Source organism: Lepidochelys olivacea (genome assembly GCF_965140295.1).
Source record: "Lepidochelys olivacea isolate rLepOli2 genome assembly, chromosome: 10".
Lineage (NCBI taxonomy): Eukaryota > Metazoa > Chordata > Testudines > Cheloniidae > Lepidochelys > Lepidochelys olivacea.
In genome coordinates, this window is record NC_140420.1 from 79,847,060 (window position 1) to 79,870,618 (window position 23,559).

Genomic DNA, 23,559 nt, shown 5'->3' on the forward strand with positions numbered 1-23,559 from the left:
TTTTAATGTCTATACTACAGAATAAGTACTTAGCAAATGTCAACTAAATTTTCCTTTTCTAATAGGAAAATTTTATATATGTAGAAAAAGTAAGTTGCACTGGAAATCAAAGCATCATTTCTCTACTTTTATTCTATAATAGACTGCAGTCCATTTTAGTAAATCTGTCTTTCAGTCACCTCCGCTGTCGCATTTGGTTAAAAATAATAATATTGTGGAAACTAGATACTACACCTGAGCTTTCCTGGGTATAATGAAAACATTGAAAAAAAAATTCAGGAGGGAAATAGCTATGCATGGTGGAAAGGGAGGTCTGACTAACTGATTTTGATTCTTCATTTAACAACAACAAAGATTGCAATCCTTAAACCGTTACACTTTAATTATGGGTTACCTGTGAATTTATGGGTAAGGAAACCTGCTTGCTTCAGAAGCCTGTATGTAAACTATCTGTAGTGTAAAAGAATGAAGTATTACAAAAAGTTTGTTAAAGACAACATGTTTGCACTCATCACTTCATTCTTAGCCTGAGGTTATGAGAGAGATAAATAGAGGTTTGAAATACCTACATTCCCTGGACTCACAGGTTGCTGTCCCAGAAAGATTATTTTGGCCCCTCTGCTTTCTTAGGCAGATAAAATGAAGTTTGTGGGTGGGTTTTTCAGAGGACACCTGAAATGGAGGTCCTGTTAGTCATGTGGGGCTGACACCTGCAATTGGTGACAGGTTTTCAAATGAGCTCAACTTTCATTGTTATCTATATAATACTCCAATTTTCAAAACTATGTAGCACCCAGGAGCTCCCATTGTTTTCCCAGATTTTAAGAAGCACTCAGTATGCATTGTGCTGATCTTTTAAAAAAAATCTAACCAACTACTTTGGTGCCTAAATGGGAACTGACTTCTTCTGAAAATCTGTTTTGGACAGCAGGTGTAGAGCTCTTCTGAGAATTCTGGCCTAGATGTCACATGGGGTTTGTTCTGGATTGCTTGGTAAAGATTAATATAATGATATTTTTATAATATTTCCTATTCAAGGACCTTCATGGTGGTTAAAAACATAATTTGATTTAACATTACACATCTGTGAGAGATGGATATCATTATCCCCATTTTACAGAGGAGAAGCTGAGGCACAAGTAAATTTTTTTTTATTTTGATACCTAAAATTAAAAAGCATCTATCAATTGCATCTCTCCAATGTTCCAACTTTCAAGCAATGTTACTCCTTTTATTGGAAATTTCCATACAACATTGCATTCAAATTTGGAGTCCCTTCACTTCTCTTGTTGCAAGTTAATTACATCAAAAATAGAGTCATGAAACTAAGGTTATATAGAAAATGTTTTTTACACTGAAGATATGGATCTCACCGCATTTTCAGTTTCTTGTAGTAATAATTATGTGTTTTTCCCCCTCATTTTGGATCTTTGTTATATGTTGCATCTCATATTTAAACCTTGGGAGGTTTAAGAGGTATGGTAGGTGCTTTTGATGACACAATTAACATAAAGAGCAAATCCAGCAACCTGCCCATGCTTACCCAGAAAGAATTAACCAATCAGAAACACTCAATCTTCCCAACAAATGCTAACCCTCATTGTGATACTTCCTGTGTGACTTTTGATGCATGAAGTAGAGCTGGGAATGAATCCCAAATCTTACTCCATTTCTATGACTTATGAGACCATATTATACTTTCTTTTGCCTTCTACCCCTTCCTTTCCAAGTTCTGCCATGTCATGATTGGTTAATGCCTGCTTTCTACTGCAGCAGAGGTGCCTGAATTTCAGTAGTGTTGTATGCATATCACTTGGAAAGTTTTGGGGATTCTATGGGAAGAAAGGTGTTATGTATTTGTAAGGGTATTAGCCTTTTTGACAGTTCATTTGCTAGTTTTATGCAGTCCTGGCCTATTCAGTCTGGTCATTTTGAGCCCCAAGTTGTTACTCCTTTGTTGGCCTCGTACATATACTTGCCAATCCAGTGCAATTGTCCTGGTTGTTCCTGTATTCTTTCTCTCACCTGTTCTGTTGTATAGTGAAGTTTTTAAAATTTATCTTGCAAAGCCTGATTCTCATTTACACTAATGCTCCTTTATAATACCAGTGGTATAAAAGTGGCTTTAGTGTACTTTAAGAGTATGTACACTGAACATTTAGCCCCTGAATTCCTGGGGCTGTAGCCTACAACCAATGCTTCATTTCCCATTAATCATTCACCCAGTCTATTTCAGATTCATCTGGGGCTCCCCAGTGCACTTGTCAGCCTGTCAAATACTAGACTAACACAGCTACCACTCTGAAACCTATGAAAACTTGGTGCAGGATTGCAGGTCCTCTGTCAAACTGTTCACTTTTATTTTTAACACTACTCCGAAGAACAGTCTCATAGGAGGGAGGATTTTACCACTGTTGTACTCTTTGCATCCACTGCTACCTGAGGAAGTAGGTACACCACAGTGGAAGTTAGTGCAATACTGACCAGACTCAGATTAGTTTTATTCTAGTGCTGCTGCAATTGGAGAGCAGAGATTAGATAGAGAGGGCAACAAGCAAACAGAAAATAAGAAAACTAATCAGAGTGGAAATAATATTTCTTTCTCCTTCTAAATTATTTGTGATAATTCATTGACTTGATATCCAGAAGAAAGAAGGAAACAACATCAATTTTTCATTCCCCTAAAACTTCTGCATTCCCTTCCTCCATCTGAAACTTTGTAAGCATTCCAGGTCCATGTGAGGTTAAATGTGCTCATTCTTAAGGCCAGGCTGGATCGCGCATCCTAGACAGAACCTATTCAGTGAAGCAGAGACAGAGTAGTTTTAGAGATAATACTTCTTTTTATTCTAAAAAAGTTCCTTGTTTATTGTTAGAAAAAAGCAACTCCATGTGATTCCTAGGCTGTGTCTTCATTCCAAAAAACTAAGTGTGTTTTTTATATCGAGATAGGTATCTCGATGTAAAATTCTAGTGGAGCCAAGGCACAGGTAGTTTTTAACCTTGAAGTAGCTAGTCAAGGTAAACCCCAGGTGAAGGAGTGTAGGAATGACCTCTGCTAGCAAAATTGAGCTAAAAACTACAGTGCCTTCTCTCCACTAGGATTTTATATTGAAATGGGTATCTTGATGTAAAAATGCTTCATTTTTCTAGTGAAGACAAAGCCTTTTACACTGCCACATGACAGTCCTGTGATGGAAAATATGAAATGAAAGCACAGCATTGTCTAAGAACTCCTAGCTCCTGATGTCTCTCCTGAGCACTTCTGTCCTCTTAATTTTGCACTGCCTTAATGACTCATCTGAAACACAATAACAGAAGTCCCAGCACAACTAGCAGCAGCAGCACACAACGGGTAAATCTACACTTCGAGCTAGAGGTGTGATTGCCAGCTTGAGGAGACATACTTGCACTAGTGCTCATTGAGCTAGCGTACTAAAATAACATACTTGGGACAAAAAAAAAAGCAAGGTGTTTTTGTGGCACCTTAAAGACTAACAAATTTATTTTGGGCATAAGTTTTCATGGGCTAGAACCCACTTCATCAGATGTATGAAGTAAAAGATATAGGAGCAGGTATAAATACATGAAAGGACTTGGGACAGTGCAAGTGATAGAATGGGCTAGCAGCCCTGAGTACATGCGTAGTGTCTCTGATGGGTGCATGCTCAGAGCAACTAACCCATGCTATGGCTCACGCTGCCCTAGCTACATTTTATATTTAGCATGCTAGCTCAATGAGAGTTAGTGCAAGAATGTCTCCTGGAGCTGGGAATCACATCCCTAACCTCAAGTGTAGATATACCCTAAGGGCTGATTTACAAACAAGCTTGCACCAATTCAGCTAAACTGTTTTCCTAAGCCCAATCTAGTTATTTTAGTGCAAGTCTGTGTTTGAATATTTACTTTGGAATAAAAGTGGCTGAAGATGATTTAGTTAAAAATGGTTACACCAAGAGGCAGCACCTGTGCAGTGCATGGTGGCTCCAAGGAGATTGCTATAGTTGCACCTTCCAAGATAATCTTTTGCTTATGTTTACTAGGTGTTTTTTATTGGGGCTCATTGGAAACTAGCAAATAAAAGGATCAGTATAATGTTGGGTTATAATTTAAACTGATTAAGTCAAGTAAACTCCATAGTTCATGTCTAAATATTGTAATAGCCTCAGAAAATTGAGTAAACGTATGTCTGCAAGAATACCTATGCACAAAAGAGTCTGTAAAGGAGAATCAGGATAAACTTGTGGGGTCTCAACTACAAGTAAAGAGACTGGTTATGAACACATATGGTATTAATAGATCTTCTAAAACTGTGTACTGGATTGTTGTAATGTTGATAGTAAGCACTGTCCTCTTGTTTCCATTTGAGACAAGTAGGTTAACTTGTCTTTCCCCAGAATGACTTCAGTTCCCTTCTGAAAATAGCCATTTATCATAGAAACGTAGAGGTTATCCAGTCCATTCCCCCCATCTTGAAACAGGACCAAGTATCCAGGATGTCTGGTATTGCTGAAGTACTTGCATTTTTAATTTCAGAGGTAGCACTTGGGACCTCTCTAGATTACTGTGCTTGCTCATCAGACATACCACCAAAATGCCGACCTACTAATGGGGCAGTTCCAAAGTTTAATTTTTACCTTGATTAAGTAGATAATGGATACTTCCCTTTCTCTGACACTATAATCTGGACTTGCATGGGGTGTCTAAAACTGTGGGGTCTGTCCTGATGAAAAATAAAAACCATGTAAAGTTTCAATTACAAGTGTATTGACACATTTGGTATCTCTCTTGTGTACTGTATCATGCAAAAGTTTTAATTGCATAAGAATATATGCATTCTGGGTCAGACCAATGGTCCATCTAGCTCCGTATCCTATCTTCCAAGTGTGGACAATCCCAGGTGCTTCAGAGGGAATGAACAGAACAGGTAATCATAAAGTGATCCATCCTCTGTTGTCCACTCCCAGCTTCTGGCAAAGAGAGTCTAGGGACACCATCCCTGCCCACCCTGTCTCATAGCCATTGAAGGATCTATCCTCCATTAACTTATCTAGTTCTTTTTTTAACCAAGTTATAGTTTTGACCTTCACAACATCTAATGACAATGAGTTCCACAGGTTAGCTGTGCATTGTGTAAAGAAATACTTCCTTTTGTTTGTTTTAAACCTGCTGCCTATTAATTTAATTGGATGACCTCTGATTCTTGTTTTATGGGAAGGAGTACATAACATTTCCTTATTCACTTTCTCCACACCAGTCATGCTTTTATAGATTTCTATCATATCGCCCCTGAATCATCTCTTTTTTCAAGCTGAGATGTTCCAGTCTTTTTAACCTCTCTTCATACAGAAGCTGTTCCATACCCCTACTCATTTGTGTTGCCTTTTTCTGTATCTTTTCCAATTACGATATCTTTTTTTTGAAATGGGGGATCAGATATGAACGCAGTATTCAAGATATACCATGGATTTGTGTAGAGGTATTATGATATGTTATTTCTTGTTATCTATCCCTTTTTTTCTTATCTATCCCTTTTCCTAATATTCTGTTAGCTTTTTTTAACTGCCACTGCATATTGGGCAGATGTTTTCAGAGAACTATCCTCAGTGACTCAAAGATCTCTTTCTTGAGTAGTAACAGCTAATTTAGACCCCATCATTTTGTATGTTTAGTTAGGATTGTGTTTTCCAGTGTTCATTACTTTGCATTTATCAACATGGAATTTCATTTGCCATTTTGTTGCCCAGTCACCCAGTTTTGTGAGATCCCTTTGTAACTTTTTGCAGTCTGTTTTGGACTTAAAGGTGATTTGAATTGAAATCTCAAGTTAGATTCTTGTTTGTTTAAGGAATTTCAGAATATTCAATGTACAGAAGAATATACTTTAGCGGCATCCAAAAGTATGCTGAGCTCCTCCAATTCAAATAAAAGAAATGATTTCTGTTCCAAGAAGATAATTCCAAGCCAATTTCAGACATGATACAACAAGGGGTAACAAGGCAGTAGGGTGAGATATAAAATAATGGAGCGGGGTGCCATCAATAAGATTATGTTCTTACTGAACAAGGCTAGTGACAGTATGACGAAAATTTTTTTTTAATGAAATAAAAGGAAGAATTAATAAGTAGAAGATCTAATTAGCACACTTCTTGAGGCATTGTATAAGAAGTGGGTCTTGGGAGGGATTTAAAAGAGGAGAAGATAGTGGCTTTGCAGACAATCTCAGGAAAGGTGTTTCATCCATAGAGGGTGGCATGGAAAAAAGGCCACAGGTGATTGTGGGCTGCTCCCTACTATGGAGAGAGTGCCGTATAGTGAAGACCCGCTAAATCGATGGCAGAGCGCTCTCCAGTCAAGCCCGGTACTCTAGCTCTCCGAGAAGAGTAAGGGAAGTTGACCATAGAGCATCTCTCAACTCAGCGCATTGAAAATACTGGGGTAAATTGAGCTAAGCTACGTTATTCACGTAGCTTGAGTAGCGTAACTTAGGTCAGTTTACCCCCGTAGTGAAGACAAGCTCTGTGAAAGAAGTAGAGAAATAGGGTATATAGGATGGTAGTATCATTGACAATGCAGAGTTGGGCATAGGATGAGATAATCAAATATTGTTTCTTTTAGTCTTTGTATAATGGATCCAGTCCTTAGAAATATTCAATGCACAATTAAGAGTAATTTCTGAGAAAATTTTGAGTAAAGAAATATCTTCGCAGCATTGGACATATTTTAGCCTCTCCTTGCAGCCTGTTCATTCTGTCAAGTGGGATTAAAGAAGCCACTGAATAGCTGGCACTATCCTCTGCTTACTGTTGCCTGTATTTGATGGCCAGAGAAGAGTTCAGGAAATTATCTCATGCAGAATTGGCTTGGAATTCAATTCATAATACAATTTGCAAATGAACTATACAGTGACTCATTTCATATGTACCTCACAGGTTTCCCTTAGCCAAAACCTCTTGGGCCAAAATCTTCATCAAGAAAATTTTGTTCTATGCCTAGTGGGTATAGAAAGGCACCTTGACTCCAAGTAGCACTGCTGTTGTCTCTTCAAGTCTGTTTGATAACATTCTTGCATTTTTACTCTTCTCTTCCTCCTACCCCCCAATTATGATGATTTTTCTTTTGCCATTGCAAAAGGGACCTAAATGAAGAGTGTAACAGAGCTAGATAGGTTGGGCCAGATCCTGGCAGATCTAGTCCTCTGAGGATTTGTCCTATGTGCGGGAATCATTAAGAAGTGTAGGGCTACCAGAGTCTTTTTTACCACCATGTCTTTAGGCTTCCTGCAAGTGGATTTAGACAACATGGTTTAAAAAGCAAACAAACCAAACCCACTGCTTGTCTCAGTAATGCTCCCACTGTATAATTTTTTTTTTTTTTAAAAGATAAGGTTAGAAATGGTCCATACACAGAATTCCCACTGATTTCAATGGGAGCTCTGAGCTTGGAATACTCTACTGGATTAAACTCTAAAGCCTCTGAAAAATGGAATTTTATAATAGCTATAATGGCTATTCAGCTATTTCAATCTTTTGTGTATACAATTATTGTAGATTTATAAAAGCTTCTCTTTTAAGAGCTTATGTTAAAAGCCGTCTCCTTTTTCATCCACTGTTGATAACAGGTTAACCAGTCTTCCAAATATGTGTGGTATGAGGGTGTACTTAGTACATTTGGCATTATGAGTTCAAGATAATTCCAAGATAACTATGAACCTTTTGTTATTAAATAGAGCCTTCAAATTCAAATTAAAACCCTACCCATTTCATATCCTCCAGTTCAAATCTGCATGTGGCTGATATTTTCCTTAATTGCATTAGACATTTTGTTTTAATAATACTAAAAAAGGATAATATAACATTAATTATCTAATATTAAAATAATGGATATTCAGAATCTGCAACACTGTCTTAATTTTCTCCACTGTGACAGGGTGTATCCATTTAAAAAAAAACCCAATAAGTAATTAATTATTTCAAACTAATACAAAAGTATGCACAAACGCTAAACTAATTAAACAAAACCTACATCATTCATTGCTTCTGACAAAATAAAGTCTCTGCATCTGGTAAGGATACAGAAGGATTTGCAGAAGCTTAAAACTGATGTTCCGGCTGATAGCAAGTCTTATTATACATTTCTGACTGTGTGACAGCAAAATATTGAAAAAGTGATTTTACTGTAATTCATAAGACAAATTTGGTTTTGTTTAGTAAGCATAAATTAAGCATCAGCAAACCTGTTTGTTTAGTGAAGTAAGCTATAATGAACTCGAGTGGGGAAAAAAAGCTTGTCAGATCACTTTTAAATTGTCTAGTTACACTCTCAACATTCGCAAAAAGAAAAGGAGTACTTGCGGCACCTTAGAGACTAACCAATTTATTTGAGCATAAGCTTTGCTCAAATAAGCATAAGCTTATGCTCAAATAAATTGGTTAGTCTCTAAGGTGCCACAAGTACTCCTTTTCTTTTTGCGAATACAGACTAACACGGCTGTTACTCTAAATACTAAACGTTAAATAAATGCATATAATTGTTTCCTGTAATACCAAATTTGCAAACACTATTTGTAAGCTCAGAAACTTGTCTTTTTCCCCGACAGAAGTTGGTCCAATAAAAGATATTACCTCACTCACCTTGTCTCTCTGTTAGTCTGGAACCAACAAGGCTACAACTATTTCTGAGATACTTTACTGCATTGTGATTAATTGCATTGTTCTTCTGGATATATACTGATGTACTGTATAAACATGATTAATTTCATAGTGCATTTCTTTCTAAAATCCTGTTTCTCTTTACACACAAAATCTCTGGCTTTATTTTATTAAGCAAGGGAAGAGGTAAATTTCTGTTTTAAACAGTTAATGTATAGCAATAGAATTAGAAGTGAGAGTCCAGCATCACAACAGGGGTATTATAACAGAGCTCCTATAGTTCCATATTGCTACATCCTACTATATCAAAGACCTTTTAAAATATATAAATTACTTAAACTTTGTATTAATTTGTATAAAGATTTTTAAAAAACTAAACGTTCTACTAGAAATGTAATTGATTCAGTATCATGAGAATAATGGCACAGGTTTCCCACAAGTTAAAATATTTTTCTGTTAAGCAGTAAAGTCACAAAAATGCTTTTTAGTTTTATTTATTTGTTTTAACAAAACTGAAGTCTTAAAAAATATTATCCTTACTGATCAAAGGAAAAATATTCTGAACTCCTTCCAGTCTTCCACAGATGCAACATACATGTGAGGTGCTGTACCATCTTGAGCTTGGAAATGGTTAAAATCTTAGCAATGTTAAACAGAGATTAAAAATGTACTTCCTTATTTTAATTGCTACACATCCTACAGTTCTATAATCCAGAGTGACTTTATGTTTTGCTTTTTGGAAATACCAAAACATATTTTTTAATATGCCATATATATTAAAAGGTCAGATTTGCTTTGATTTAGACTGCCAAAGGATAAATGGACAAGTGTTTACCATTTCCCATTTTAAAGAAAAAAGCTCAAAACCATTAACCAGGCAAAATTGATCATCTTTGCTCTCTTTCACGTGTCTACACACAAAATTACCACAGAAAAATTTGTAGGCCTGATTCTCTTCTGCTATGCACCTGGTATAGTCATTCACACCTATGCATAATAAGTCCATAATGTTTCCATTCCCATTTAGTAGCATTTAGAATTTTTGGGGCTCCAAGAACAATACTACCAAACTTGCTTGAACCCAGTTCTCTGCTGATGCATGCTTGCTGCATCTTTCATATATAATTTTAGCTTTGCTACTGCTGTTACTAGTAAACCTCCATTTGGAGGACATGGGAAATGGTGTATACTTGAGTTCCGCCCACCGCAGTTCAAGAAAGAGTCTTCCTGCCCATGCATGAGACAGGAAGCGCAGCTGGTCAGAAGCAAAACAGTGTAACTGACTGTATGTTAAGTTTATTTGTATACCCAAGATACACACACTGAAAAAAAGGTGTGAATTTCTATACATGGAAGAGAGAGAGGTGTTGCGTATAACAGAGTGGGTACCAAATTTTTGGATATGAATGTGATTTGTTTTTTTAAGTCACCCTTTACTGTTGCTAGAAGCAACCTTGGGGATTGCCTGGGATTTATAAGGTTTGCAGACTGTACTGCTGTCAGCCAAAAATTCCTCTCCTAGGAGGAGCAATAGTTGACAACTTCAGGTTCTAACTTGCAGAATTTTCATTTTGTTTCTCCCCCTCCCACAGGTTTTTCTTTGGAGGGAGCAGTCAGCTGTAAGTGTTTTCTAGATGCATATTGTTTTATCATTGGAATGTCATGACCAAATGATTTCTGTTGTGGTAAATGTTCAATAGTATTAGTTCAGACAAATATTGCTTCTGAGGAGACAGTACATTGGAAGGCACATGCCAACTGTACTGCCAGTTACTGCCCCACAGGGAATTAACAACTATTTTGGAGAAGGGAATAATTCACTGCTTAGTAACTCTTCTCAAACATCTGCTAAAGCGGAACTCATTGTTACCCGCAGCCATTCATACAGTCATGCCTGAACTAGAAGAGAGTGAATTGCAATAGAACTTCATCTACTGTCACGTTAATTTATGATCTTGTGCCTATATTTCATCAATTCTGAGACATTCCATCAGGAGAGAGTATGGTGTGATGTCAGTGATCAGATGATACATAGGAAACTAATGTGCAGGAAAGTAGATTATTTTAATTTACAGTCTCTGTGGGACTTGGTACAACAATTCTGTCCCCCAGATTCTCTATAGAGTAATACCTTTTCTTTTCTTTTTTTCTTCTTATGACCCTTATTTTTTTTTAAAGACCTTACCAGCAGCATTTTTGCCTGAATTTTTTAAAAATCTGTTTTGTGCTTCATTGGGGGGGGGGGGTTTGTGGGAGGGGGTATTGTGAGTCAGCAGTTCTGATTCTCAAATGAAGACATTCAAGGATTGCTGGATTTGTCATATAAAGTCACAACAGAGCAGAGGTTCACTTGATTCAATGGCTGGGTCAGCCAGAGCAAGCTGCGTAGTTTATCATAATTATAGACAGATTTGTGAACTTTATATCAAAGGGTTGATTTAATCCCAACAAGCTTTTGGGGGGAATTTTTTTTTGTTTGTTAATTTTATTTTTCTCCTCCACTCCTGCTCCATTAGGCTGGCTCCAGGTTATGACAAAGTTCTTGGGGTGTGTTATGTGTGTGTGTTGCTTCCTTGTCTCCACATATCTAAGGAATGTGTATGAGATCGTGAGTCATGAACTTCTGACTTCTAATCCTGGCTCTGCAGCAGACTTTATAGCCTTAAGCAATTTATTTCATCCCATTGTGCCTGACATCCTCATCTCTGCTATGAAAATAATATTTACCTACCTTTTGGGGAGGAGTTCAAAATGTTTTACAAATCAATTAATCTTCACATGTAAAAGTGCTGTATCATCTAAATGTTATTTGTATGTATAATAACTCAATGGAAGGGCTGTTGTGTGTATGTATTGTAACTGTAAAGTTGACCACCCATCAACTGGTTACACCAGTGGTCCTCAACCTATTTACCATTATGGGCTGCATATGCAGCTCTCAGTGTTATGTGGGCCACATACACAGAATATATATATACTGTCTGTATTACCTGAGAATGTCACATGGGCTGCAGCTGTGGGCTAATTGAGCCACAAGTGGCCCATGGGCTGTGGATTGAGAACCACTGGATTATACAATTGTGTTTGCAGTAGCTGGGTGGCGCAGCTTTGTAGTGTATAAATATATCCACTCAGACTGGGTTGAAGCCATTAGGATACTTTACGTAAGGGATCTGAACATGGGTATCTGGAGAAGAAATGCTAATGCACTAAATGTAGTGATGTACGTATGAAGGCCCATTCTGCTTTGAAATAAAAATATAGTTCTGCATCACAGAAATGGATTATTGAATACAAAACTGTTTAGGCTCTTAACAAAGGGAAAGAGAGGTCAGCTGTTCAGTGAAGGTTATTTAGTTGCTAAAGGATTGGATTGTTACCAGAGTACAGAGGGCTTTACATGTTTGTTGGTAAGGATTAAACTAAATCTTTGGAAAATGGATAAAGTAGCTTGAAAAAAACTCTCGTTTGATTTTTTTTGGTATAGTGTTTGCTTTTATGTATATTGTTGGTAACTTGGAGGTGGGGAAAAAATCAATGATTTTTTTAAAATTAGAATTTACCTTGATTACAGCTAGGCATTATTATTATTTTATTAATGACTAACATCATGTGAAGTGAAATTTTGCTTGTTTTTCAAGACAATTGAATCAGATTTAAAGCACCCTCAAACTTTAGGGAAATTCAGACCCAGATCTGGATCTCCCTTCCATTATAAATTATTAAATGGTGGATTTTTCTGATCATGTCAACTGTAAGTTAATATTTACTGTTAGTACATCATGATGTATTGTATACCATGGAAACATAGGACTATTATTAGTCACTCTTCAAAGCTTTCTGGATATAGTACTTGCTATAAAAATTTTGAAAACCTGTAACTTCCTGGTATTCCATCCTAATGAAAAGTCCCATAGAACAGACTGGCAAACCATAACATGTATTTTTACTGCTGAGGGGCAGTCTGTGTATCCAAAAGAATTTCCGAAGAACCCTTTAAACCTATTCAAGGGACACAGGATAAATGTTTTAAAACGTATTCTTTAAGTGTTTTGTTAATCACTCTGTATTAGAACTGAAATAATTTTGAAAATCTAGCATTTGCTTTCTCTGAATGTTTGTTTGTCTCAGTCATTCAGATCATGTGACTGGCCTGCGGAAGTTCTAATTAGATATATCCACATGTGTTATGGATGGGGAAATTGTTTGTGACATGCAGTTTCTTTCAACAGATTTATATTAGATAGTTACTTGTCAGAAACTGGATCAGAATTCATTTAAGATTTTTTTTTTTTATTTTTTGTTATAAAACTAATTCCAAGTGTAACTGAGTAGGAATGAGTGCCACACTGAAGACATGTCTATATGGAAACACACAGGAAAGTTGAGGTGAATCAGCTGAAAATGTGAAGTCAGTGCACATAAATTTAAAAATTAGTTTAACCTTAGTTTGCTGTAACTTTGAACTAAGGACATAGATGCCTGTCTGAGAGCATCCACTTGGGAGTTTAATGCACTTTAATGTACGTACATAGATTTCACATCTTTGATTTGCCTTAACTTTCTTGAGTGTCTCTATGTAGACAACCCTTTACAGTAGTGTACATCTTTAACAATAAGATCATTAGTTTAATTCAGGAAGAGGCTGCAGCAGCAATAGTTTCCATATACTCTGCACCTTGGGATCAAATTATTTTTCTTCTTGATATAGTTTTCCAAAGGTGAGACATGGGTAACTCTCACCACTCAAACAAAATCTGTATGAAAGCTGAAGCAAACTTTTTTTTTTTTAAAATGGAAAATGTGTAGCTAGCTTGTAGTAGTAACTTTATGGCTTAGTCTATGCTTAAAAGTGAGGTCAACATAGCAGTGTCAGTCAGGGGTGTGAAAAATACACACCTCTGAGTGCCACATCTATGCCAACCTGCTGCAGAGGAGCATGTGGATTGGATGGAGACTTCTCTTAGAGGAATGTCTATTGATAGAGATTCTCTAGGTTTTAGTGAGGAGGAGAGGATGGAAGAGGATAAAGTATGGGCCAGATCAGACGAGAAACATTCACATAAAAAAGAATCTGACGCATCAGAAAAATAAGCAGTGACAAGTTTTTAAAATGCTTGTACACAAATGCTAGAAGTCTAAATAATAAGATGGGTGAACTAGAGTCCCTCGTGTTAAAGGAGGATATTGATATAATAGGCGTCGCAGAAACCTGGTGGAGTGAGGACAATCAATGGGACACAATCATTCCGAGGTACAAAATATATCAGAAGGACAGAACAGGTCGGGCGGGGGGGGGGGGGAGGGGAGTGGCAATATGTGAAAGAAAATGTAGAATCAAATGAAGTAAAAATCTTAAATGAATCCACATGTTCCAAAGAATCTCTATGGATAGTAATTCCATGCTCTAATAAGAATATAACGGTCGATCTATTATCGACCACCTGACCAGGACAGTGATAGTGACGATGAAATGCTAAGGGAGATTAGAGAGGCTATCAAAATAAAGAACTCAATAATAGTGTGGTATTTCAATTATCCTCATATTAACTGGGTACATGTCACCTCAGGACAAAATGCAGAGACAAAATTTCTCGATACTTTAAATGACTGCTTCTTGGAGCAGCTGGTACAGGAACCCAGAAGGGGAGAGGCAACTCTCGATTTGGTCCTGAGTGGAGCGCAGGATCTGGTCCAAGAGGTAATTATAACAGGACTGCTTGGAAATAGTGACCATAATATAATAACATTTAACATTCCTGTGATGGGAAGAACACCTCAACAGCCCAACTACTGTGGCATTTAATTTCAGAAAGGGGAACTATGCAAAAATGAGGAGGTTAGTTAAACAGAAATTAGAAGGTACAGTGACTAGAGTGAAATCCCTGCAAGCTGCATGGACACTTTTCAAAGACATTATAATAGAGGCCCAACTTAAATGTGTACCCCAAATTAAAAAACACAGTAAAAGAACTAAAAAAGAGCCACTGTGGCTTAACAACCACGTAAAAGAAGCAGTGAGAGATAAAAAGGCATCTTTTAAAAAGTGGAAGTCAAATCCTAGTGAGGTAAATAGAAAGAAGCATAAACACTGCCAAATTAAGTGTAAAAATGTAATAAGAAAAGCCAAAAAGGAGTTTGAAGAACAGCTAACCAAAAACTCAAAAGGTAGTAACAAAATGTTTTTGTTAAGTACATCAGAAGCAGGAAGCCTGCTAAACAACCAGTGGGACCCCTGGATGATCAAGATACAAAAGGAGCACTTAAAGATGATAAAGTCATTGCGGAGAAACTAAATGAATTCTTTGCTTCAGTCTTCATGGCTGAGGATGTTAGGGAGATTCCCAAACCTGAGCCGTCTTTTGTAGGTGACAAATCTGAGGAATTGTCACAGATTCAAATGTCACTAGAGGAGGTTTTGGAATTACCGTAATTGATAAACTTAACAGTAACAAGTCACCGGGACCAGAGGGCATTCACCCAAGAGTTCTGAAAGAACTCAAATGTGAAATTTGCGGTACTATTAACTATGGTTTGTAACCTGTCCTTTAAATCGGCTTCTGTACCCAATGACTGGAAGATAGATAATGTAATGCCAATATTTAAAAAGGGCTCTGGAGGTGATCCCGGCAATTACATGCTGATAAGTCTAATGTCAGTACTGGGCAAATTAGCTGAAACAATAGTGAAGAATTAAAGTGTCAGACACATAGAAGAACATAAATTGTTGGGCAAAAGTCAGCATGGTTTCTGTAAAGAGAAATCATGTCTTACTAATCTATTAGAGTTCTTTGAAGGGGTCAACAAACATGTGGACAAGGGGGATCCAGTGGACATAATGTACTTACACTTCCAGAAAGCCTTTGACAAAGTCCCTCACCAAAGACTTTTACGTAAATTAAGTTGTCATGGGATAAGAGGGAAGATCCTTTCATGGATTGAGAACTGGTTAAAAGACAGGGAACAAAGGGTAGGAATAAATGGTAAATTTTCAGAATGGAGAGGGGTAACTAGTGGTGTTCCCCAAGGGTCAGTCCTAGGACCAATCCTATTCAACATATTCATAAACGATCTGGAGAAAGGGGTAAACACTGAGGTGGCAAAGTCTGCAGATGATACTAAACTGCTGAAGATAGTTAAGACCAAAGCAGACTGTGAAGAACTTCAAAAAGATCTCACAAAAGTGATTGGGCAACAAAATGGCAAATGAAATTTAATTTGGATAAATATAAAATAATGCACGTTGGAAAAAATAACCCCAACTATACATACAATATTATGGGGGGCTAATTTAGCTACAACTAATCAGGAAAGAGATCTTGGAGTCATTGTGGATAGTTCTCTGAAGACATCCACTTTTTTGACTGCCGCTGCACACTGTGTGAACAGGATGTGGAGAATATCTTATTGCCCTTATATAAATCCATGGTATGCCCACATCTGGAATACTGTAAACAGATGTGGTCTCCTCATCTCAAAAAAGATATACTGGCATTAGAAAAGGTTCAGAGAAAGGCAACTAAAATGATTAGGGGTTTGGAACGGGTCCCATATGAGGAGAGATTAAAGAGGCTAGGACTTTTCAGCTTGGAAAAGAGGAGACTAAGGGGGGATATGATAGAGGTATATAAAATCATGAGTAGTGTGGAGAAAGTGAATAAGGAAAAGTTTCATAGTAACAGCCGTGTTAGTCTGTATTCGCAAAAAGAAAAGGAGTACTTGTGGCACCTTAGAGACTAACCAATTTATTTGAGCATAAGCTTTCGTGAGCTACAGCTCACTTCATCGGACGAAGTGAGCTGTAGCTCACGAAAGCTTATGCTCAAATTAATTGGTTAGTCTCTAAGGAAAAGTTATTTACTTGTTCCCATAATATAAGAACTAGGGTCCACCAAATGAAATTAATGGGCAGCAGGTTTAAAACAAATAAAAGGAAGCACATCTTCACATAGCGCACAGTCAACCTGTGGAAATGCTTGCCTGAGGAGGTTGTGAAGGCTATGACTATACCAGGGTTTAAAAGAGAACTAGATAAATTCATGGAGGTTAAGTCCATTAATGGCTATTAGCCAGGATGGGTAAGAAATGGTGTCCCTAGCCTCCGTTTGTCAGAAGGTGGAGATGGATGGCAGGAGAGAGATCACTTGATCGTTACCTGTTAGGTTCACTCCCTATGGGGCATCTGGCATTGGCCACTGTCGGTAGACAGGATACTGGGCTGGATGGACCTTTGGTCTGGCCCCAATATAGCCATTCTTATGGTTTTATGTTAACCTAACCCTAGTGTGGATGCAGCTATGTCTGTGAGAGAATGCTTCCATCAATGTAGCTAATGTCTCTCAGGGAGGTGGTCGTACAATGACCAGAAAAACCCCTTTGTCAGAGTAGACTGCGTCTACAGTGATCTTGCTATGCCAATACAGTCTCCATAGTGTAGACATACCACGGGTGGGCAAACTTTTTGGCCCAAGGGCAACATCGGGGTTGTAAAACTATATGGAGGGCTAGGTAGGGAAGGCTGTGCCTCCCCAAACAGCCTGCCCCCTGTCCCCTATCCACCCCCTCCCACTTCCTGCCCTCTGACTGCCCCCCTCAGAATCCCCAACCCATCCAACCCCCCCCGTGCTTCTTCTCCCCTGACCGCTGCCCCGGGACCCCACCCCCTACCCAACCGCCCCTTCTCCCTGTCCCCTGACTGCCCCGACCCCTATCCACACCCCCACCCCCTGACAGGCCTCCTGGGAATCCCATGCCTATCCAACCCCCCCGCTCCCTGTCGCCTGTCTGCCCTCCAGGACTCCCCACTCCCTTACCCTGCTGGAGCCAGCCACATCGCTGTGCTGCCCGGCAGGAGCGGCGGGCCAGAGCGCTGGCGGCGTGGCGCGCTGAGGCTGCGGGGGTGGGGGGACAGCAGGGGAGGGGCTGGGGGCTAGCTTCCCTGGCCGGGGGCTCAGGGGCTGGGCAGGACAGTCCTGCCTCTGAGACATACCCTATATAACAAATCAAACCTTATCTGTTGTCTAAAACATTTGAAACAGTTGTGAATTATGTGTGAGCTGCGTACAACTGAATCATTTTAAGTAAAATTCCAGTCTTGGTTGAGTAAGACCACATCTTGATTATCATATACAATGATAAAATGATTTAGCTAATGCCTTTGGTGCTGAATACTTCATGATTAGCAGTATGTTCAGAACATTCCTCTTCTCTCTAGACATGTTTTAATGAAATTTCTAAATTTACCCTTTTTAAACCTCAGTAGATGAAAGAGGCTAACTGAAACCAGTATTTGCTTTACTGTTTAAGTAAAACTGTGGAGATATTTCAGAGAGTCTGGAAAACATGCCACCCTGAGCTCTTGTACGTAATGTAGTTGTAGCCGTGACAATCCCAGGATATTAGAGATATGAAGTAGGTGAGGTAATATCTTTTATCGGACCAACTTCTGTTGGTGAGAAAGACAAGCTTTCGAGCCACACAGAGTTCAAAGTAGGTCCTGAAGAAGAGCTCTGTGTGGCTTGAAAGCTTCTCTCTCTCTGTCTCTCACCAACAGAAGTTGGTCCCACAAAAGATATTATGTCACCCACTTTTTCCACTGACCAACATTTTTGCACTCTGTAGTCTGCTAGCTGAAAATCACAGGGCCTGTGATTACCCATAATTCCCATCTACTTCAGTTGGAGTGATGGATGCTGAGAACACCTGCAAATCAGGCAATTGGATTTTTTGTGCCACTAAGCACTACACTGTCACACTCCAGCTCTTTCTTTACTGTAACTTGAAATCTAGGACAACTGTATTTTCAAGTCTGTTAGCCCAAGACCTATCCCCATCATTACCATCCCAATCTGTATCTCCTGTTCTTATATAGAGAATATATATATACAGAGATTAATAGGACAGTGGAAAAACAGGACCTCTGTAAGCACAAATAGATTGTTGGTGCTTACAGCTGCTACTGTAATTTCTGAGAGATGTTTACTTTCTATTGCAGTACTGTTTCTTCTAATCCATCATGTAGGTGTATGCTTCTGTCTATAAGCAAAACCTAAATTGTCTGTTTCAAGATTACTGTTGATTATGATGGGGGGAGAATGAATTTTCTTCAGTTATTTCTGAGTTCTTATTGAGTTTTCAGTATCTTTTGTTGTTGTTGGTTGTTTTAACCTCTGGTTGAAACCCTTTTTTATCGCAAACTTGAGTTTGGCGGTAAGGTCTCCCTGTGGAGGTCTTGTTAATTGGGCAGAAGCAGTTAATCACATTGTCAATTTTTGCACCATCATCAGTCCCCATGGCTTCCCTTCTTCCTATGATCTGCTCCAGTGTCTGTTTTGTTTCAGTTCAGTTCATACATGTTACTGAGACTGTCTCCTCGAAAAGCATATGTTTCAGGTTTTCTGTGACATCAGGAACGCTGTGGCAAAGGAGGAAGAACCAAGAGAAGGATTCTTGGTTTTTTCAGTCCAATCTATAAACTACTTTTGCAGATTTATTTTGTGCCGTTGGTTGCAGAGCCCTTACTCTGCAGGATTGTGCCAGAGCCCTTCAACTCATCTGGCCATCTCTTTTCCTTTGTCTGAAGTCCATATCTTCCAGCTTTTGAAGATTGAGGACATGGATTGTCAGTATGGAGAGAGAATATTATACAAAACAAAATGTGCTTGGCTATACTTTCTTTTTACATTCCTTCTATCATTGAAAGTCTGGTTTTTAAATAGAGCTGTTTCCATTTTGGTCCTCATTGATGTTTGTGTCCTGATGATACTAAACCTGAAAATGTGTCTTAATCCATCCCAGAAATGAGGTGATGGCTAATCTGCAGGCAATTCCTGACACTAACCTTTTTTATTTATGGGCTACTCAAGGGCATGCTGGAAATTGAGCAGTTTCTTTGATGACTGACTTCAGTGGCAGCCTTTATATTCTGGGCTGATCCTCAGTGGTTTAAATCAGTGTGGGTAGCTCCACCGATTTCAGTGGAGCATCTGTTACAAGTTATCTTTAAGAAGGCTTATGTTTCTACTTGGAAGAAGCAGGAGGAAAATAGACTGAATCTCTTCTTTCCTTGGCAATATATGAGGACTTCCTCAAGATCCTAACATACTTCTGGCTTCTTGTCTAATCTTAGACTCTCTGCATTGCTTCTTGGGTAGGTGGCAATGGGAGGATGTTGGAGGAAGATCTGGACCAGGCATTAAAGCAGAGGTGGGCAAATTACGGGTGGCCCGTGGGACCCTCCTGACCGGCCCCTGAGCTCCTGGCCCGGGAGGCTAGTCCTCGGCCCCTCCCTCACTGTCCCTCCTCCCCCATACCCTCACCTCGCCGCACTGCTGGCGCAATGCTTGGGGCGGCAAGCTCCTGAGGCAGCGCAGCTGCAGAGCCCGGCCTGACCTGGTGCTCCAGGCTGTGCAGTGGCATGGTTGGCTCCAGCCGGGCTCCAGCCACCGGTGCTCCAGGCAGCGTGGTAAGGGGGCAGGGAGTAGGGGGGTTGGATAGAGGGCAGGGGAGTTCTGGGGCGGGGGGGCATGGACAGGGGTTGGGGTGGTCAGAGGGCGGGGAACAGGGGGTTGAATGGGGTCAGGGGTCCGGGGGGGCAGTCAGGAAGGAGGTGGGTTTGAATGGGGTGGTGGGGGGGCAGTCAGGAATGAGAAGACAGGATGGATGCGGTGGGGGGGGCACGGGTTCCAGGGGCAGTCAGAGAGAAGGGGTGGTTGGATGAGGCAGGGGTCCTGGGGGGGCAGTCAGGAATGAGAGGAAGGTTGGATGGGGTGGCGGGGGGTAGTCAGGGGTGGGGGTTTTGGGGGTGGTCAGGGGACAGGGAGCTGGGGGGGGTGGATGGGGAAGGGGTCCAGGGGGAGGCATCAGAAGGCAAGAAGCGGGTGGGGGGGGAATTTGGGGCAGGGGCCGGGGCTTGGCCACCCCTGGCTGTTGAGGGAGGCTCAGCCTCCCCGAACCAGCCCTCCATACAATTTCTGAAACCCGATGCGGCCCTCAGGCCAAAAAGTTTGCCCATTCCTGCATTAAAGGCTACTTCTGACTGGATACATTCTTCTCGCATTCTTCCTAGCTGCTGGGCAGGTGTTCAGTAATTTGGCATATGCTGAACTACTGTTTTGGAGGAAGCTGTTAGCATAATATGAATTTATTTTGTGGTAGAATTTCTAGAAATTGCCCCTCTAGTTCATCCTCATCAACCCTCAAGGCCTCAGAGAAATTCAGACTGAAGGAAAATGTAACCTCTTATATCATCTGGGGCACATCACATCATCATCTTTGCCTCAGTTTCTCCATAGGTAGATTGGAATAATGATACTTGCCTTCTGTTCTATAGTTCATTGAGTTCTATGGATCTGATGTGGTGTAGTAGAGCTTATTATTTTTTATTCTTCAGAGGAGAGGATCCTAAAGAACAGAACATGATTTAGCCTTTACAGAATGTAGTGAGAATAGGAATTGTGCCCTTTAATTGGTTACTATCAATTACCATATCTTCACTGGATAGAGCTTGATGAGTTTTCTACTCTGTCCCCCCAAAAAGCATTCTTTTAAACTTTGTTATGCTCTTTGTATGAAAGAATGGATCAACCAGATGCATAGGAAGGAACAGGTTGTGTCCAGGCATGTGATAAGTTTGCAGTCCTGTCTGTGATTGCAACAGGAACACTGCGCAATAGTTTTTGCAAAGTGATAGAGCAGTTTTGTTTCAGTGGAACTACTCATGGAGTAAAATACTACTCTGTGTGAGTCAAGGTAGCAGAATCTGGACCTTCGACCCCTATTCAAGAAAGCAGTGAAGCACAATCTAGTTACATTCAATCAATACCTAACATTGAAGTCAGTGAGGTGGAAGCACATACTGCAGGGCTTTGCTGAACTGGGGCTTATAGTTGCCGACACATATGAAGAATCCTATTTTGGATTTTTTTCTTTTATCTCTATTAAATAGATGGACAGATAAATTTAATGCATTGGTGCGAAATATCGGTTGTCCAGTCATTGTGAGCATTAATTTTGAAATCAAATCTATTGTAAAAACGGAAAATAGATGAAATTGACAGAATGTACAGAAATTACTGTTTTTGTGCCAAAGAACAGAGTCCTTTGCACATTTTGAATGAATTTACATATCTTGGATAAATCTTTGTGGACTGTGTTCTGGCTGTCACTTTGTCTTTCAAAATGTATAAGATGTCCTCATGATCTTAGTTCAGAATTTTTTTCAGTTCCCAGATTGCTGTGGTTCATGCAAATCATGTAGTGCACTGCCTACTTTCTTTTTAGAGTTGACAGGTATGTAGGCGCGTAGAAAAGCTTTCCTGTCACTGTTCCAGAAAACAGCCTCCAGTAGATCTGAAGGATACTGTACCTTCTTCTGCAGTCACAGAATTGCACCTCTTTTTGAATAGATTGTAAAAATACACACAGCTAAAATGAATAAAAATCAGCAACTGAACAAGTATTTGAAGTATTCAGGCACAAAGATTTACAGATAACGTATTACCTCAAAAAGTATTTTAAGAGTATTAACGTTGTGGTATATTATTAATTATTCTGTCACGGATGTGAATCCGAAATGATCTTACCCTCTTTTAAAATGTAAATAGAAATCTATTTGGTTTGGTCTAATGGGTTTGGCATTATTGGTAGTGTGCTTTGAAAATGAGGAGTTCTTTTCTGCTTCTCTGGGGCTAGATTGTGATATTACCATCTAGCACAGAGTAAGCGGCAGCAGTCTCCTTTCCTGTCTCCCAGCTGCTCCAAGGAGGGAGTATGCTGCTTCAGGTTTCAAGGTTCACTGTCCAGATTGATGGGCCTTAAAAGTGACATAGCTTAAGTGGTAGCATCTGGATGACATTTTGCCCCTTCAGGAGTCCCTGGTGAGATTATGTACTGCACCTTTAGAAGGCCCAGCTCTGTCCTCAGGGACAAGTAGGGACTAAAGTGGATTTTAGCCAGCTGTTCACCCTCCAGATTCTGGACTGCTCAAGGGGCCCTTTGTCTAATTTAGTTGGCCCTTGGGGCCTGTCTAAATTATGGTAGCCTTTCTGGGCTTCCCTATGGGCAGCAGCACTGGCCAGATTCTCCACTGGTTCTGTGCTGTTGGCCCTGCCTCTGACACATTCCTTCTGATTCCAGCCATGCTCCTGGCATACCTCTGTGCTGTGACTGAGAGAGTGACAGCCCTGGCCAGAACTGGGGCTTTTACCGGGTATAAAGGGGCCGGCGTAAGATTATGAACCTCTCCCCATGTATGGCAATATTATTTATTGATTGATGGGAAGCTGATCTCTGCTACTACTCACACAAAATCTGAAAAAGTAGCCCCAAATACATACATACCTTGCAAGAAAATCCTGCCTTTTTCAATTGGTCCGCATACTTATACCTAAATTTAACTTAGACGTATGCACAGCACATTTGTTCTGGTTTGACTTTATTGCAGTGAATTGCTTCGAAATACAAAAGCAGAATTGTGAAATTACTGCAGTAACAGAAATGTTCCTTGTGCAAGAGGCTGGGAATTATGTCTACAGTGTTGTATCTGAGGCCACGTCTACACTACCCACCGGATCTGCGGGTAGTGATCGATCTATCGGGGATCGATTTATCGTGTCTAGTGTAGATGCGATAAATCGATCCCTGATTGCTCTGCTGTCGACTCCGGAACTCCACCAGGGTGAGGGGCGAGAGGCGGAAGCGGAGTCGACGGGGGAGCGGTGGCCATCGATCCTGCGCCGCGAGGATGCAAAATAAGTGATTCTAAGTCGATCTAAGATGTGTCGACTTCAGCTACGCTATTCTCATAGCTGAAGTTGCGTATCTTAGATTGAACCCCTCCCTGTGTATACTAGGCCTGAGGGCAGGAGGGAAGAGGTAATGCAACATACCCCAAGAGAGTTATGACTAG

General features: G+C 39.8%; 1 protein-coding gene across 3 annotated transcripts in view; it reads left to right on the forward strand.

Moving 5' to 3' along the window:
- MAP2K1 (mitogen-activated protein kinase kinase 1) overlaps positions 1 to 23,559 on the forward strand; it is a 66,176-nt gene that overhangs the window by 1,330 nt on the left and 41,287 nt on the right. Inside the window, exon 2 of one of the 3 annotated variants that reach the window (XM_084640612.1) lies at positions 10,244 to 10,270. The exons of the other annotated variants lie outside the window; for them this stretch is intronic. Within the exon in view, the coding sequence (XP_084496738.1) occupies positions 10,244 to 10,270 (27 nt within the window). The remainder of the gene's footprint in view (positions 1 to 10,243; positions 10,271 to 23,559) is intronic. 3 annotated transcript variants of the gene reach the window in all.